The 19,580-nt window shown below is 44.6% G+C and overlaps 1 protein-coding gene across 3 annotated transcripts in view; it reads left to right on the plus strand.

The window, feature by feature from the left end:
• Positions 1-19,580, plus strand: part of LOC141126755 (ecto-ADP-ribosyltransferase 5-like) — a 102,417-nt gene that overhangs the window by 47,154 nt on the left and 35,683 nt on the right. For all 3 annotated transcript variants that reach the window (XM_073612730.1, XM_073612732.1, XM_073612731.1), the window contains one exon: positions 13,433-13,465. In XM_073612730.1, the coding sequence (XP_073468831.1) occupies positions 13,433-13,465 (33 nt within the window). The remainder of the gene's footprint in view (positions 1-13,432; positions 13,466-19,580) is intronic.

The raw sequence follows: 19,580 nt of genomic DNA on the forward strand, positions 1-19,580 counted from the left end.
GAAAAGACAAATGGCAACTCACATGTAGACAGTTAAAATCAGGCTCATCACATAGTAAGGGCTTCCGATGGACAGTCTCACAACAGCAGGGAACCCCAGACCAACATAGGAGTATTGGGTGGATACACCTGCAGGACCAAGAGAACACACGGGGGGGGGATCAAACTAAGTGCAGCATTAATAGTACTGAGAAATACTTGTAAATTAACAACTCACGTGGAAAGAAGAAATAGCACTTTTTGTATGTAATCCATGAGCAGTCAGCTCATGCATTTGGAGAGCCTCTGGGATGGGGAAGTGGAAACCAACAAGATGGGGGAGAACTTCTTGTGGGATGCAGAGTAGACCGGAAGTGATGTCATCTGGATGTTGGGTGGAGTAGCTATGTATTTCAAGGGCGCCAAAGCCTCTTTCTCAAGCTAATCCACTTCTTCATCTAAGCTGTCATCCAGCCTAAAGTCTGAGTATTCCTATTCTCCTATTGCATTCGTCTGAGGTTCCCTGCTGTTGGGAGACTATCCCTTACTATGTGATGAGCCTGATTTTAACTATCACAATGTGAGCTGCCATTTGGCTTTTCATCACAATAAATCTGTTAACATACTACACTCAGATTGTGCACTGCTGTTCTTCTTTTCTCTTTGCCTAGAGATACTTCAGTCTCTTCAAAGCTGCTGCATCTGGTGCATTGAGATCAGTGGAAAGTTACCCTGAACAATCCAGTTGGACTCTATGAACTTTTTGCTGTTCTGCATAGATCTTTATGTACACACAACACTTGTTGCACCATATACCCCATTACTACTGTGCTGAGAACCCAAACAGCTGTGAAGGATGACCATTCTAATGTTGGGTCTCTATCCAAGGCTGGTGATAAGTGGTAAGCTATGCCAATGCTACCCTCTTCAGGCTGGGGAATCTTAAAAAAAAGCATACAGTATACTACATTATACTTCATATACAGCTTTGAAGCATGGGGGTTGGCCTCTGTGACTATTGTACATTGGTCCTTCCCCCCTCATATGGAAGGGGCTATAGATGGGTTCTTTATTTTAGAGGAGAGAAAATACACAGACTAGCTTTGCTCTGAAGAAAAGGGCTTATCCCTTGAAACGCGCCAGCTGGCAAATCTGATTGATGCCAGGGTTGTGGGAGTTTAATCTCTAACTTAGGACCACCTAGCCACTTTTTTTTAACACTGCTGTTCTAGCCTTCAGCTATTCTGAGCATGCACTTGCCTGGTTTTCATTCATTAACCAGTTCTGGACCAGCCGCCGCAGTTAGTTGTAGCTATACATTGCGCGTGCAGCCGCTGGGGGGGCATGTGCACGCCCCCTCGACGGCCGCGACGATTGGATTTGATCCAGGACCGGTCAATCCCCAGGCCCAGGCCTGCGAATGAAATCCTTCCCCTACATGTGTAAGTGTAAACACAGCAGGGGAAGTGATGTCATCTCTCCTCGTGGAAGTCTTTTCGTTCCAGAGAGAGGAGAGAAGACATCTCAGAGTAAGTACACCAACACTAAACTGACACCAGTTCACATAGATACACTTACCACCCCCCGATCACCCCCCCCCAGTTAACCCCTTCACCCCCTATCACTGTGTCACCCAGTGCAGTGTTCAAAATTTTTGTTGATCACTGTACTGATGTCATTGGTGACAAAAATCAGCGTTAGGGTACTTAGTGTAGACCCAGATAGGTCTAGGGACCCCCCTAACCCCCCTTAATAAAGGTTTAACCCCTTAATCACCCCCTGTCGCCAGTGATCAGTGTATTAGTGTCACGGGTGACGCTGATTAGCTAGTTTATTTTTTATAATGTCAGGGCATATATTACCTAAATAAAGATTTAACCCCCTGATCACACGGCGGGTGATATCAGTTAGGTTTTAGTGTCAGATAGGGTCTGCGTCACCCAAGGCAGCATCAGATTAGTGCCAGTAGCGCTAATACCCACGCACGCAGCATATACCTCCCTTAGTAGTATAGTGTCTGAACGGATCAATATCTGATCTAATCAGAACTATATTAGCGTCCCCAGCAGTTTAGGGTTCCCAAAAATGCAGTTAGCGGGATCAGCCCAAATACCTGCTAGCACCTGCATTTAGCCCCTCCGCCCAGCCCAGCCCAGCCCACCCAAGTGCAGTACAAATTGATCACTGTCACTTACAAAACACAACACACATAACTGCAGCATTCGCAGAGTCAGGCCTGATTCCTGCGATCGGTAACAGTTTTTTTTGTATTGTTTGAAGCAGTCGCTGAAAGTCAGGTGCTCTTTTTCCTGTGAGTCTCACTACTGTACCAGTAAATTTAGAGACCAAAATGTCAAATCGAAGGTACACTAGTGAAGAGGCCTACACATTTCTGAGCATGACAGATAGTGAAGAGGAAGTCACTCTTCTGTCAGATTCAGGCTCAGAATACGAACCATATAGACAGCAGTGGCACCCTGACAGATAGCTCTGACGACACAGTTGTGGTCCCTGCCAAGGTCAGGCATACCAGACTCCAAACTTCTTCTTCTGCTGTTGAGGTGCAAGAACCGCAGGGCTCTCGTATGGAGCAGAGAAGTACTAGCGCCACTATTCCTTCTGGTGAACTGGCAAGCACCAGCGGCCTAGTACACCCTGGTCGTACATCCAGCACTGCAGTAACACTTGGTGATGTGGCGAGTCCCATCAGTGCAGTTCAAGCTGGCAAAGTGGCAAGCACGAGTAGTGTCCCGCTGCCAACAAGAAGACAAAGACAGGCCCGTCGAGCCCATAGTGCCCTTCCTGCTGCATTTGCCAATCCTAATTGGGCGCCCACCACTTCTGCAGCATAGGTACTTCCCCCATTCACTGGCCAACCCGGAATTCAGGTGGAAACAGTTGATTTTACGTCACTTGATTTTTATTTGCTGTTTTTCATAGAAGATCTCTATAGATCTATCATGGACCAAAGCAATTTGTATGCTGGTCAATTTATCGCCGCTAATCCCCAGTTAACCCTTGCCAGAGATTGGAGACCTATTACGGTCTCCAAATTTAAGACCTTCCTGGGAACTATCCCTCCTCATGGGCATAACTAAAAAGAGTGAGTTGCGGTCACATTGATCTACTGACCCAATTCACCATATGCCCTTGTTCTCTGCCTCCATGACCAGGACACGATACGAGCAGATCTTGCGGTTCATGCACTTCAATCATAATGAACTCTGTCGTCCTCGGGGTGACCCTGGATACGATCGGCTCTACAAAATTCAGCCCCTCGTAAACCACTTCAACCAACAGTTTGCAGCCTTGCTTACTCCCGATCAAGTTGTCTGCATTGATGAGTCCCTGATTAAGTTTTCTGGCCGCTTGCCTTTCAAACAGTATCTTCCCAGCAAGCGTGCCAGATACGGGGTCAAGATGTATAAGCTCTGTGACAGGCAACAGGCTATACATATAATTTTATGGTTTACGAGGGAAAAAGTAGTCTTGTAGAGTCGGAGAACTGCCCAGATTACATAGGGAGCGCTATTAAGATTGTGTGGTACCACTTGTACATGGACAATTATTACACGAGCATGCCACTTTTTAGTCACATTTTTGATTATGGATTATGGCTTCCCCCAACTGCTTGTAGAATCCTCACTTAGATGGGGGAAGAGAGCCTGCTTGAAGTGTATTAATTTGTTAGCAGTGAAGTAGAGGGATTCACTGAATGTTTTCGTTCTGTCTTCCCTTCACGCAGATACGACAGTCCAAATTTCTACGGTGACTGGTGTTGTGGAGAAACCTCTCTGTGTCCACGAATACAACCTTAATATGGGAGGGGTGGACCTCAACGACCAGTTGTTGGCAAAAAAGTGTCTGTATACTTATTTCAATTGACTCTGCTGAACGCTTTTGTGCTATACAAAGCTTCAGGACGAACTGGATCCTTCCTCAAATTCCAGGAAGAGATCGTCACAGCCCTTCTGTTTCCAGACGGTGCTATGGACCACCTTCCCAACGCAAATGCAGTGAGCCGGCTGCATGAGAGGCATTTTCCGTATATCCTCCCTGGTACCCCTATCTAAAGAACACCCCAAAGAAGATGTTGTGTCTGCAGAAAATGGGGATTTAGGCGTGACACCCGCTTTTATTGTCCCTTCTGTCTTGACCAACCTGGTCTTTGCATCAGTGACTGTTTCAAACGCTACCACACACTAGCTTAGTATTAGCGTAGCGTACAGCACTACACAGTCCTAAGGCACATTAACACATGGCCATCACATTTTGAGAGACCCTAATCTGCAACATTCAGTTTACAGTTTTTATAAATGTGAAAAAAGTGAAAAAAACACACAAAAACACAAAAAAAATATAAAATAAAAAAGCCAAAAATAGTTGTGGTTTTATTTTTCTTCTCTCTCTCTATTGTTCTCTCTCTTATGCTCGCTCTCTACTGTCCGCTCTATTGTTCGCTCACTTTTGTTCTATATCTGTTGTTCTCTCTCTGTTTTATTTTTACTATGTTTTATTGTATTTGCTTTGCAGGTATGGTATGTTATACTGTAATGTTACTTTGTTTTATTGTTAACCATCATTTGCTTGGCAGGTACGCCAGTCAGCTGCAGCACAGGTTTATTTATTCTGACAGCAACAGCGTTTGCTCCCACGATACATAAAGCTGTGACTCCAGCGCTGTCGGAGGTGATTTCACCAACACTTTAAAAAAAAGAGCATATATGCCGAAGCATGGGGGCAGGGGTGGAGGAGCGATTTGCTCCTAACATTAGGGGCGGATTGCCCCCATTCTTCGGCATATATTTTTTAGGCACAGGTTGCAATGTTTTATTTTTACTATGTTTTATTGTATTTGCTTTGCAGGTATGGTATGCCTTACTGTTATACTGTAATGTTGCTTTGTTTTATTGTTATCATTTGCTCAGCAGGTATGCCATTCAGCTGCAGCACTGATTTATTTATCTTGACAGCAACAGCGTTTGCTCCCACGATACGCAAATCAGCGACTCCAGCACTGTGGGAGGTGATTTCACCACCACAGTTAAAAAAAAAATGGTGCATGTATGCCCATCATTAGAAGTGGGTGGATGAAGGGCGGTATTCTAATGGTGGGCATACCCACCGATCAATCTCTTTTTTTCGTTCAGCCCACAGGCTGCATGAAAAAAAGAACATTACAATGTATGCACAACAAGGACCAGCGACATACTGGTATTTTGCTGAACTTTAAGTGGTTATACCAGAATTATGTCTGCAGGTATAGGTATCATCTTGGTATCATTCTTTTCAGCCTGCAGTCAGCTTTCATGTAAAAGCAATCCTAGTGGCTAATTAGCCTCTAGACTGCTTTTACAAGCAGTGGGAGGGAATGCCCCCCATCCCACCATCTTCCATGGTTTTCTCTGGCTCTCCTGTCCCAACAGGGAATAAAAGAAAAATAACTTTTGCGCTAACCAAACAAATTTAAAAAATAAAATAAAATATTAGGTGCAGCTGCTAGTGTTAGTCAAAAAAATACAAAAGACCCTAATACAGTACATATATAGTGACAAGCGCACATCTTAACACAGTGTATTTTATACAGTGTGTGTAATCCTTAGTGGTTTGAACACTATAGGTGTGATATTGAATAAATATCCAAAATAATTTATGTGAAAAAACTTGTTTAAAGAAATTACTATAGTTCCTCTGTATATTAAATTAACGTGCTCCAAACACTATTGTGAAAATAAAATAAAATGAAATATATTAGTATAGTGACTCTGGCCACAATGTTGCTAAAGAAACTTTTTAGTCAGCAACAATGTAGCATCCACTCACTACTCAAAATAATATTGTCAACATCATATAGTGAAATATAGTGGTATAATACATCATCCACAATGTTGCAAAAAGGGACTTTTTGATCAGCAACAATGTAGTATTCACCCAACACCTCAGAAATAGTGCTAGAGAAAAAAACAGTCTCTCAGTGGGAACTTCTCCTCCCTGAATATCCTGTGTGAAAACTTAAACAATAAAAAATAAAAAATCAAAATATGTGATCAAGCTCAGTCCTCATAGAAACATATATTATGCTGATGATGAAACAAATCTTCCACTGGAATACAGCGATGATCTTCCCATTCAGAAATATAGTAGAAGAGGCTGCTTACCGGATCAGATGGATCTCTGGTTAGGGAGATCAAACAAGCTTGTTGCATTAGCCTGCCGGCTTCCTTGATTACCACCTGGATGTCAGTCGCTGAATCTTCATCCACTTAACTCATCCACTATTTTGATTTTTCCCGCCCACGGACGTCATATGACGTCCTGGGCTTTGGGTGGGTATATCTGAATGATGCCTGTAGTTACAGACATCATTCAGATATTGCCAGTTTCAGCCGGTGAATCTCTACACCATAGGAATGATAATAGTGGCCGTTCCACCGCTTGATCGTTCCTATGGGAGGCGAGAGGGGACATCCCCCCCTCCCGCCGCCCTCCGATGCTTGCTCCGACTCACCGTTATGATCGGTGAGGCGGAGAGTGGATCTGCCGGCGCCGGATGTAGATCATAGAGAGATGGTCGCCGGAGTCTCTATGATCATCGGAGGCCGGGCGCGATGTTATGACGTCACGCCCGGCCTCTCCATTAAAAAAAACGGCGCCGCTTCGGCTGGGAAGCGGTGATCGTTTTATTTATTTATTTTTTTATTTCAGGCTTCCCAGCCTAGTGGTGAGATATGGGGTCTTATTGACCCCATATATCACTATTAAGAGGACCTGTCATGTTATATTCCTATTACAAGGGATGTTTACATTCCTTGTAATAGGAATAAAAGTGATCAAAAATGTTTTTTTTTTTTTTTTTTTACAAAAGTGTCAAAATAAAAAAAACAAAATATAATTATCAATTAAAAAAAAAAAAAAAAATTAAAGCACCGCTGTCCCCGTGTGCTCGCATGCAGAAGCGAACGCATACGTAAGTCCCACCCACATATGAAAACGGTGTTCAAACCATACATGTGAGGTATCGCCGCGAACGTTGGAGCGAGAGCAATCATTTTGTCACTAGACCTCCTCTGTAACTCAAAACATGTAACCAGTAAAAAAATTTCAAGTGTCGCCTATGGGGATTTTTAAGTACCGAACATTGGCGCCATTCTACGAGCGTGTGCAATTTTGAAGCGTGACATGTTAGGTATCTATTTACTCGGCGTAACTTCATCTTTCACAATATGCAAAAACATTGGGCTAACTTTACCATTTTGTTTTTTTTTTAAAACACAAAACAGTTTTTTTTCCCCAAAAAAGCGTTCGAAAAATTCCTGCGCAAATACCGTGTGAGATAAAAAGTTGTAATAACCGCCATTGTATTCTCTAGGGTTTTTGCTAGGGTTCTATGTAATTTTCTAGCAAAAAAATTATGATTTTTACAGGAGGAGAGAAATGTCAGAATTGGCATGGTAAGGAAGTGGATATTCAGGGGGGAGAAGTTCCCACTGAGAGACTGTTTTTTTTTTCTCTAGCACTATTTCTGAGGTGTTGGGTGAATACTACATTGTTGCTGATCAAAAAGTCCCTTTTTGCAACATTATGGATGATGTATTATACCACTATATTTCACTATATGATGTTCACAATATTATTTTGAGTAGTGAGTGGATGCTACATTGTTGCTGACTAAAAAGTTTCTTTAGCAACATTGTGGCCGGTGTCACTATACTAATATATTTCTTTTTATTTTATTTTCACAATAGTGTTTGGACCACGTTAATTTAATATACAGAGGAACTATAGTAATTTCTTTAAACAAGTTTTTTTCACATAAATTATTTTGGATATTTATTCAATATCACACCTACAGTAGGTGACCGCGATATTGTGTCAATCTCGCCGCACTTCTCGGCGAGATTTGACACCTACGAGCCCCGTCGCAGGAGCCAGCGCCGAGATGGCTCACTCATCGGGAAAGGAAAACTTTGTTTTCCTTCCGCGATGAGTGACAGGCAGTGCTGACAGCTGTCTGGTATGAATCCTGAGGCGGGAACACCGCGCCAAATTTTAAATGAAAAAAACGGCGTGGGTTCCCCCCTCGGGGGCATACCAGGCCCTTAGGTCTGGCATGGATTGTAAGGGGAACCCACTATGCTGAAAAATCGGCGTGGGGGTCCCCCCCAAATCCATACCAGAACCTTATCCGAGCACGCAGCCCGGCCGGCCAGGAAAGGGGGTGGGGACGAGCGAGCGCCCCCCCACTCCTGAGCCGTACCAGGCCGCATGCCCTCAACATGGGGGGGTGGGTGCCTTGGGGGAGGGGAGGGCGCCCTGCGGGCCCCCCACCCCAAAGCACCTTGTCCCCATGTTGATGAGGACAAGGGCCTCTTCCCGACAACCCTGGCCGTTGGTTGTCGGGGTCTGCGGGCGGGGGGCTTATCGGAATCCGGGAGCCCCCCTTAATAAGGGGGCCCCCAGATCCCAGCCCCCCACCCTGTGTGAATGAGTTTGGGGTACATGGTACCCCTACCCATTCACCTAGGGAAAAGTGTCAGTATAAAAAAAACACAGTACACAGGTTTTAAGAATAATTTATTAGTCAGCTCCGGGGTCTTCTTCCAACTTCGGGGGGTCTCCTTCCGACTTCTCCCAGTGTTCGGCCTCTTCTCCCGGGCCCCGCCGCTATCTTCTTCCAGCTCTATTGCCAGCGTGGGGCCCGGTCTGCTGCCGCTGTCTTGCCGCCGCTGTCTCGCCGCCGCTGTCTTGTCGCCGCTGTCTCGCCGCTTCTTCTCTTCTTTTCTTCTTCCCCGATGTTGACACGACGCTCTCTCTGGCTCGAATGCTGTGTGCGAGCTGCGGAGCCATTTATATAGGCGGTAACCCCGCCCCCTTACGACGTCATGGTCCCAGCTAACGCAGGGACTCTGGCGTCATAAGGGGGCGTGACCCCAGAGTCCCTGCGCGTCCCAAGGCACCCACCCCCCCATGTTGAGGGCATGCAGCCTGGTACGGCTCAGGAGTGGGGGGGGGCGCTCGCTCGTCCCCACCCCCTTTCCTGGCCGGCCGGGCTGTGTGCTCGGATAAGGGTCTGGTATGGATTTGGGGGGGACCCCCACGCCGATTTTTCGGCATAGGGGGTTCCCCTTACAATCCATGCCAGACCTAAGGGCCTGGTATGCCCCAGCTGTCAGCACTGCCTGTCACTCATCGCGGAAGGAAAACAAAGTTTTCCTTTCCCGATGAGTGAGCCAGCGCAACATTCACAGTACCCTGTCGCCGAGAACCAGCGCAATGGTATCGCGCTGGAAACACTATCTCGAGGTCAGGTACTGTATAGTGTTCAAACCACTAAGGATTACACACACTGTATAAAATACACTGTGTTAGGATGCGTGCTTGTCACTATATATGTCCCAACAGGGAACCCGAGAATGCAGCCGGTGGTTCCTCCAGCTGACCATCAGAGACCAGAACAGCTCCAATCATCTCTATGGCCTAAGAAACCGGAAGCTACAAGCATTTCATGGCTTAGGTTTCACAGGATAAAAACAGCGCCATTGGGAAATTGGGAAAGCATTTTATCACACCGATCTTGGTGTGGTCAGATGCTTTGAGTGCAAAGGAGAGATCTAGAGTCTAATAGACCCCATTTTTTTCAAAAAAAGAGTACCTGTCACTAACTATTACTATCAGAAAGTTGTCACTAAATGATATATTGCTCAAACATGCCATGGGCATATGTGAAATTGCACCCCAAAATATATTCTGTTGCTTCTCCTGAGTATGGGAATACCACATGTGTGAGACTTTTTGGGAGCCTAACCGCATACAGGACCCCGAAAACCAATCACTACCTTCAGGCTTTCTAAGAAAATAGCTTGGGGTGTCTACTTTCCAAAATGCGGTCATTTGGGGGGGGGGGGGGGGTTGTGCTATCTTGGCATTGTATGGTCTTCGGAACTGTGATAGGTAGTGAGGAGTGAAATGAAAAAAAATTACGCCCTTAGGAAGCCTGAAGGCGGTGATTGGTTTTCGGGGTCCTGTACACGGCTAGGCTCCCAAAAAGTCTCACATGTGGTATCCCCGTACTCAGGAGAAGCAGCAGAATGTATTTTGGGGTGCAATTCCACAAATAACCATGGCATGTTTGAGCAATATATCATGTAGTGACAACTTTGAGCAAAAAAAAAAAAAAAAGTTTGTCATTTTCCACAACTTGTGGCAAAATATAAAATATTCCATGAAATCAACATGCCTCTCAGCAAATAGTTGTGGGTGTCTACTTTCCAAAATGGGGTCATTTGGGGTGGGGGGGGGTTGTGCTATCTGGGCATTTTATGGCCTTCGAAACTGTGATAGGTAGTGAGGAGTGAAATCATAAATTTACGCCCTTAGAAAGCCTGAAGGCGGTGATTGGGTTTTGGGGTCCTGTACGTGGCTAAGCTCCCAAAAAGTCTCACACATGTGGTATCCCCATATTTAGGAAAAGCAGCAGAATGTATTTTGGGGTGCAATCCCACATATAACCATGGCATGTGTGAGCAATATATCATTTAGTGACAACTTTGTGTAATTTTTTTTTTTTGTCATTTTTCAATCACTTGTGACAAAAAAATAAAATATTCAATGGGCTCAACAAGCCTCTCAGCAATTTCCTTTGGATGTCTATTTTCCAAAATAGGGTCACTTGGGGGGGGGGGGGGTTGTACTGCCCTGCCATTTTAGCACCTCAAGAAATGAGATAGTCAGTCTTAAACTAAAAGCTGCATAAATGCCAGAAAATGTACCCTAGTTTTTAGAAGCTATAACTTTTGCGCAAACCAATAAATATATGCTTATTGACATTTTTTTTTTACCAAAGACATGTGGCTGAATACATTTTGGCATAAATGTATGACTAAAATTGAGTTTATTGGATTTTTCTTTTAACATAAAGTAGAAAATATCATTTTTTTTCAATATTTTTGGGTTTTTACGTTTATATCGCAAAAAATAAAAATTGCAGAGGCAATCAAAGACCATCAAAAGAAAGCTCTATTTGTGGGAACAAAAGGTCGCAAATTTTGTTTGGGTACAACACTAGGCCTCTGCGCCCTTTTGTTTTATTTATAGAGCTTTATGTTTCTCAGGAACAATAAACTTACCTATGCTGGATTGTAATGTGCTACCAGCATTTTTTTATATTCATAAAAAATGCTTTAGCTGGTTTGTGCACCATTAGTGTGTTCTTCTCCTACATCCCCTACATCCCCCAACCTCAACTTCAAAGTTACCCTTTTGATGCCCTTTCATGTACTGTATGAGGTTTGCCAAAGCAAGGTCATTGCACTCTACATCACCGATTTTACTCCACACTGCCAAACTAAATTGTGTTTGGATCTACCTTTGCCCTACTCCTCCCAAGGTTTTTAGAAAGATTCAGCTTATCTGTTTTAGTGACCATTGTCACCAAGACAGAAAGTGGTGGGAAATCCAACACTTTACAGTTTTCACCAGCAAAGCTAGGACAAGGTCCTTTAGCACCCAACGCAAAAATGCCAAAATGCACTCCCCCATGGACTGAGAACATCCTCAACACCATAGGTTAAAGGTCCTGCCTTTTTTGCACCCCTCTCCTGTTGAAGTGCCCAAGGCAGCCACCTTTTGTGTCATCCCCTCGCCCTGGCCTATATCCCCAGAGAAGGAAAATAGTGAACATCTTGCAGTGGGGATACCTGTAAAAATCTGTATTTCACATCATTTTTGGGAGATTTCCTGTCACTCATGTGTTTCCATTAGAACAGCCTTTCTCAACCTTTTTAACATAAAGTAACTCTTTGAAATAACATTTTGGTTTAATGGAACCCTTGTTAATAATCAATATAGCTCACAGTATATTAGTGTGATGGTCAGTGGGAATATTGCTTCTTACAGTTTGCAGGCATTGGAAAGAATCCCCCTTATATATAGCTAAAAAGATAATTGGTGCCAGAAGTTGTTTCATGCTCAAGGATCCCCTAGCAACCTCTGGCAGAACCCTAGGGTTAAGAAAGACCACATTAAAATATTTAACAAATTTCAGTGTTGTGGCTATGGGGGTGTGCAATCAGGTGACACCCACCAGAGGGGTGACACCATCACGTACAGGGACATAGATAATGGGTGGTCAGGAGGGTTCAAACCCCTCCAGTGCGACCATCCACAGTGCCGCAGTCTGTCTCCTCCATGCACTGATACGCACTGCAGTAAGTGAGAATACCTTCCACTTTGCCAGCTGTCCTGCCCAGAACATGCCAAGCATGCAGCAAGGTGCCGGTGTCTTGCCGAGAAAGTTCCCTCGGCGGATAAGTTCCTCCCTGTACTGCGCAAGCGCTGCGCTTGCGCAGTACGAATGACCAGGAGCCGCCGAAAATAGCCGAAGATGAAAATCTTCAATCAGCTGTACACGGCGCCTGCGCCCTAGGTCCAGGCTGAAGCCCCACCATTCAAGTGGACCTAGAGGGGGAATAAAAAAGTGGCGAGCGAAGCGAGGCCGTGCCCGAAGCATGGCGAGCGAAGCGAGCCCGTGAGGGGCCCTCTTACAGGCGCCGTGTACAGCTGATTTCTTCTGTATTTCGCTTCAGTTATTTCTGCCGGCTCCTACTGCGCAGGCGAGGCGCCTGCGCAGTAGATGGGGGTCCTTATCCGCCGAGAGGGACTTTCTCGGCAGAACACCGGGCACTGGAACGGTCTCTGCATTCCAGCCCACAGCGATGAAAGGAACACTGTACTGTGGGAGGAGATATCTCTGCCCACAGTACAAGCAAAGTTTCAGCCTGGAGGGAGAGAGAGCAGCACGGGAACCTCTGATCAGGTAAATGATCAACAATTGGGCAGTGGAGGAGGCTAGGATTGAATGGCATTTAAATTTAACCCCCCTCCCCCATGACCACCAAGGCTGGCGGGAGGTGGGCTAACTTTCACTGTATGACCACAAATGCAGGATGGAGATGGGAAATAAGCAAGTTTAAACTTTGAGTTCTGTTATTTGTATATGAATTGTTATTAAAATATGCTAGTTGCTTGGTAGTTGTTAACAGCACTACTATTGAACATTATATGCACTGTTATATGGGGAAAAAAATATTGGGGGGGGGGACAACACCAGGCAACACCAAGCCTAGTGACACCACTGACAATTTCACCAAACTATGGCACCATTCTATTATGCTGTATTTATCTTTGTAATTTAACAGCATGGAGATGTTTTTGCATATATCGGGGAGGAGTTTGGGTCAGACTCAGCAGTAGTTACAATTGTACAAAATGGTCAGGAATCTGCAAACATACAAGGGTGATTTTTTTTTGTCTGAGGGTGGGATTTCAGTACATGGGGGCAGGGTTCTAAGTTAACCCAGTTTTACATTTTGGAGGGTTTGAAAACTACAGTGTGTGGATTTGGTTATGGTGTTTATTATTCTGTTTAATTAGTTTCTTATTTCATATTTAAACAGGTGAGAAGAGAGACAGCCCCGTGTGCAATTCTGGTAAGAGAACTGAAAATGTATTCATTGAGATATATAGGGTTATGTGCTTAGGAGGCAGATCAGTGTCCAGGCTGGCCAATCCTTCCCCTCAGAAGGGATCATGTGACCAGATGCCTAGGCATTAAGGGCACATTCACATTATGACACCGTGGGGTTGATTTTCTAAAACTCCAGTTTGTTCAATTAAGCTTTGACAAAAAAACTGGAAGCTGATTGGTTTCTATGCAGAGCTGCACCAGATTTTGCATTCTCCAGTTTTAACCACTTCAATACAGGGCACTTATACACCTTCCTGCCCAGACCAATTTTCAGCTTTCAGTGCTGTCGCAGTTTGAATGACAATTGCGCGGTCATCCATCACTGTACCCAAACTAAATTTTTATCATTTTGTTCCCACAAATAGAGCTTTCTTTTGGTGGTATTTGATCACCTCTGCAGTTTTTATTTTTTGCTAAACAAATAAAAAAAGACAGAAAATTTTGAAAAAAATAAAAGTTTTGCTTTTGTTTCTGTTAAAAAAAAATTGTAAATAAGTAAGTTTTCTCTTTCACTGATGGGCACTGATAGGCGGCACTGATACGTGGCACTGATGGGCACTGACACGTGGCACTGATATGAGGCACTGATAGGCATCCCTGGTGGCACTGGCAGTGGTAGGCATTGGAGTGGGCACTGATTGTCAGCTGCCTGGGCACAGATTGGCAGCTGCCTGGGCACATAGTGGTATTTCCCTGGGGGTCTAGGGGCATACCTGGTGGTCCAGTGTGGATGGCTTCCCTGGTGGTCCTGGGCGGCTTTTCTGGTGGTCCTGGGTGGGATCCGAGGGGGGGCTGTGCTGATAAACAATCAGCACAGACCCCCCCTGTCAGGAGAGCAGCCGATAGGCTCTCCTCTTCTCGCGTCTGTCAGACACGAGTGAGGAAAAGCCGATCACAGGCTCTTCCTATTTACATCTTGATCAGCCGTGATTGGACACAGCTGATCACGTGGTAAAGAGTCTCTGTCAGAGACTCTTTACCTAGAATGGTGTTGCAGGGTGTCAGACTGACACCCCGCAACAATGATCGCCGCAATTCGCATATCAAACGACTTTGCCGCCGTCATTTGGTAATAGGGCAGGCAGCAAGTGGTTAATAAATCAACCCCACTGTTTTGAGTGGACCTCGAGGATACCAACCAAGAATAAGACTTGCTGAGCTATACATTCAAAAACTCTGCATATTGCACTTTTCTTTCCCCACACATTTGTATACAATATGAGAACGTACTAGAGATGAATGTATTATTATCATTGTTACAGCAAGCAGAGACGTGTAAACAAGCTATAATTGGAAAGAATGAAACAGAAGTTGCAAAAAGCAAAAACTTCTAGGAAATACATTTCCTATTTTATTCTTTACTTTTTTGTTCTGAAATACATTTGGCTGAAACAAACTAGTATCAGAAAATCACCAGAAAAAGCAAATACTGTACACAAATGGGGAGAAGGATTCACTCCCCACTCAGAAGTGTTCTATATGAACTTTGCATATGGAAATAACTCAGTGTTCTCTGTACAGCACTGCAGAATATGTCAGAGCTATATAAATGTATAATAATAGTGTGTGACCATGGGGGACATTAAAGTGTAAAGTTTGTTTATTTAAAACAAAATCAAACAAACATACAGCTTTATTAACCTCTTGCTTAACCGCTTCCCGACCGGCGCACGCCGATGTACGTTGGCAGAGTGGCACGGCTGGGCAAATGGACATACCTGTACGTCCATTTGAATTTCCCGCCATGCCATTGCGTGCGCGCCGCCGGCCGGGAGCTCCATGAGTCGGGTCGCGGGTCTCGCGGACTCGATCGCCGCAGAGATACCCGCGATCGCCTCACGGAGCGGATGAACGGGGAGATGCCGTTGTAAACGGCATCTCCCCGTTCTGCCTAGTGACAAGTGTCACTCGATCTCTGCTCCCTGTCATCGGAGCAGAGATCAGTGACATCACCCACACAGCCCATCCCCCTACAGTTAGTAATCACTCCCCTAGGACACACTTAACCCCTCCCCGCCCCCTAGTGGTTAACCCCTTCACTGCCAGTGTCATTTACACAGTAATCAGTTCATTTTTAATCGCACTGATCGCTGTATAAATGACAATGGTCCCAAAAATGTGTCAAAAATGTCCGACATGTCCGCCATAACGTCGCAGTCACAATAAAAATCACTGATCACCGCCATTACTAGTAAAAAAAAAATATTAATAAAAATGCCATAAAACTAACCCCTATTTAGTAAATACTATAACGTTTGCGCAAACCAATTAATAAATGCTTATTGCGATTTTTTTTACCAAAAATATGTAGAAGAATACGATCGGCCTGAACTGAAGAAAAAAAAAAATTTTTACATATTTTTGGGGGATATTTATTATAGCAAAATGTAAAAATAATGTGTTTTTTTCAAAATTTTCGCTCTTATTTTGTTTATAGCGATCAAATACCACCAAAAGAAAGCTCTATTTGTGGGAAAAAAAGGACATCAATTTTGTTTGGGAGCCACGTCGCACGACCGCGCAATTGTCAGTTAAAGCGATGCAGTGCCGAATCGCAAAAAACGCTCTGGTCAGGAAGGGGGTAAATCCTTCCGGGGCTGAAGTGGTTAATGGGCAATAAAACCCCCCTCCTGCCCAGATCAATAATTGGGCTTCCCTACATGTGACCTATGTCTTTATCCACCCTGTCAGTACAACTTGCATCCTTAAACCCCTGCAAACCTCTGCACCCCAAACCTCCCCCATCCTCTCCACTCCAACCCTCCACCCCTTTAACTCTACCTGCCTCCTCTGCTCATCTTTGCACCCACCTTCCTTACCTTTATACATCCCCTCCTTGCTTAACTGTGTACCCAAACTGTGACTACCTCTGCGCACCCCACACTACCCACTCCCCCACCAATTTTCTTACCTTTGCAGAACAGGCTGATGTTAGGTTGATTGACTACAGTTGCAGACAGGACTTTCAAGCATGCCCCTTTATCTCCCCCAGTGGGCAGCATTCAGCAGAAGTGATTTTGGTTATGACCTCAGGGGGGGCGTGATATACATATGAATGTCGCTGGTCAGTGGACATTTACATATGAATGCAGCCATTATTTACATATCAATGCCGGTTACCTATATGTAAACACAGGGTCTGCAGGTGATTCATCTGTACACAACAATAGGGCAGAGCTGGTTGTGGGAGTTTCATCTCTAACTTAGGAGGACCACCTAGTCACTTGTATTGTTTTTTTTTTTCCAAAAAAGATTTTTATTGAAAGAAAAAGAAATCGGCATAACAGTATCATCATACAGTTGTACAAGAAGTGGGGAACAAAAAAATTCTTGCGATTGAGACAAATGTAACAGTGAATTGACTATAACAGAAAATCTCTTGTTGATGCTTTACAACATATGCACGGCAAGAGGGTTTAAACCAGGGGTCTCAAACTGGTGGCCCTGCAGCTGTTGCGGGACTACAAATCCCATCATGCCTCTGCCTGAGGGAGTCATGCTTGTGACTGTCAGCCTTGCAATGCCTCATGGGAATTGTAGTTTGGCAACAGCTGGAGGGCCACCAGTTTGAGACCCCTGGTTAAACTAATCAATTAACACACTAAAGTAACTGTCAAGAGGGTGATGTTGATTACAATGGTATAAAATATTTCTTCTATTTTTTTTTTTTCCCCCTTTTCCCAGTTGCTGTTATAACTACTGGGGGAAAATTTCCAGGTGAAGGTGTAGGGGTTTGTATGACAATTCAATCCACGTGTAAAGTAGAGATGTTGGTCGGGAACTCTGTTAGGACCCATACCGTACAAGGTGTTAAGATGGGTTGTGGGTGGATAATGAGAAACATATGAAAAAAAGGGGGGAGGGGGAGGGAGGGGTGACCTAAGGGACTTGAGGGGGGGGAATGGGAACACAGGGGGGAGATTAAGGGAGATAGAGGGGTGGTTGTCTCCTCGGTCTCCACCACTTGTAGTGTAGATGCGGTCTGGTGTTGCTTTATGGTGAAGTAGGTAAGGTTTGTCTGATCTCTAATCTCGGAGAATAGTACAGGGCTGACTTTGACGTGCGACCCCCCATACTCCTCCCTTGTTTAGGGGTGGGGGGTCCACGTCTTCTGGGGAGGAAGAAGAAGTATATGAGTGGTAAGGCTGAAAGGATTAAACAGTGTAGATAGTGGGTGGTGGGTGGTGATCTTAGGTGAGCAGGTTCAGATCTAAAATTATTTCATTTCATTTCATTTCATTAATGTCAGGTATCTGTCGGTTGACCGAAAATGAGTCCAGCATGCCCACGTCTTGGAGAATCTAGCTGGGGAGTCGCATGAGATGGAAATGAGTTCTTCCATTTCAGCTATTTTATTAATTTGTGTGAACCACTCTTGGATGGTCGGAGCATGAGACGTACCCCAGTGTCTAGGGATGCACATTTTCGCTGCATTCAGTAGGGGTAAGATCAGTGTCTTACGGTAGTATGAAGTAGACAAATCTGAGTGATGAAACAGGCATTGGGCTGGGGAGTGATCTAAGTTATAGGTTGATATTGATTCAGTGAGTTCTCGGACTTGCGTCCAGAATGGTTGAATAGCTGGGCATGACCACAAAATGTGTAACATTGTGCCCGGTTCATCACCACATCTCCAGCATTTATTGGGGAATGAAGGGCTGATTTTATTTAAGATGGCTGGGGTTTTGTACCATCGTGTCAGGGTCTTATAGTTATTTTCCTGAATGGACACGTTCAGGGAGCCTTTATGGGCAATCGAAAATATGTGTTCCCATTGGTCTTCTTCTAGTTCTGCTTGTAATTCTCTTTCCCAAGTTTTGCAAGCTTTCCCTTCTTTGGGGGAAGTTCCAGTAAATAGCATAGCATATATACTGGAGATTAAATGTTGTTGGGGATTAGATTGAGAGCATAGGTGCTCAAATGGAGTGAATAGTCGTGATATAGAAGAGTCGCGATTGACTCCATTTAAAAAATGTCGAATTTGAAAGTAAATCCAGAATGGTAAAGGGTCGCTGGTGATGGCGGGTGTTAGTGTGAGGCGGTCTAGAAAGGAGCCGTCGCGGAAAAATTGATGCGCCTGTATGTTGGGGAGTTGCCACTGACTTGCTAGGAATTGTGCGGACATACCCGGGGGGAAGGCAGGGTTCTGTCTTATAGGAGTTAAAGGGCCCGGGGAGGATGATATGTGTAGTTTTCGGCAAGCTTCCCTGAAACAGCCAAGGGTCGGGCCAATAAGAGGGTGTTCTTTGAGAGTGGAGGAAATATGTGTCGACGCCAGCCAGGGTGCGGATCCCAGAGGGAAGGGAGACAGTGATCCCTCCAGTCTGACCCAATCTTTGTGTTGGGTGTGTAGTGACCAGTCCACAATACGGGTAAGGTGGCAGGCCCAGTAATATTTTTTCAGATCTGGAAGACCAATGCCCCCCTTCGTCTTAGGTCGTGTTAGGAGATTGTATGCGATTCTCGGATGTTTTTGTTTCCATAGAAAATCTGTACAAAGTCTTCTATAGGACAGGAAGAATGATGGGGGAAGTTTAATGGGGATAGCTTGTAGAATATATAAAATGCGGGGAAGAATGTTCATTTTAATAATGGCCGCATGTCCAAACCAGGAAAACTGAGGTTTGTTCCAATTTTTGAGATCAGCAGAGATCGTTTTGAGAATGGGAAGATAGTTTTGTGCAAAGAGATCTGATAGGTTCGTTGTAAGGTAAATGCCAAGGTATTTAATTGCGTCGTGCAGCCATTGGAAGGGGAAATTAGTCTCACACTGTGTAACAGTCTCTTTTGGGATGGTGACATTGAGGGCGTGTGATATGGTGAAGTTTATTTTAAAATTGGAGATGCGCTGGAAGAGGTGGAAGTCTTTTAATAAGTTTGGAATAGAGGTGTGGGGCTCGCTAAGGGAAAGTAGGATGTCATCGGCAAAAGCTGCCAACTTATAAGTGTGGCCTGTTATGGGTATTCCTTTAATATTTTCATTTCTCCTGAGGCAATTCAGGAGAGGTTCAAGGGTTAGTACAAAGAGGATAGGGGAAAGTGGGCAACCTTGCCTCGTTCCATTGGTTATGGAGAAG

The sequence above is a fragment of the Aquarana catesbeiana genome, linkage group LG02 (assembly GCF_042186555.1).
Source record: "Aquarana catesbeiana isolate 2022-GZ linkage group LG02, ASM4218655v1, whole genome shotgun sequence".
NCBI lineage: Eukaryota > Metazoa > Chordata > Amphibia > Anura > Ranidae > Aquarana > Aquarana catesbeiana.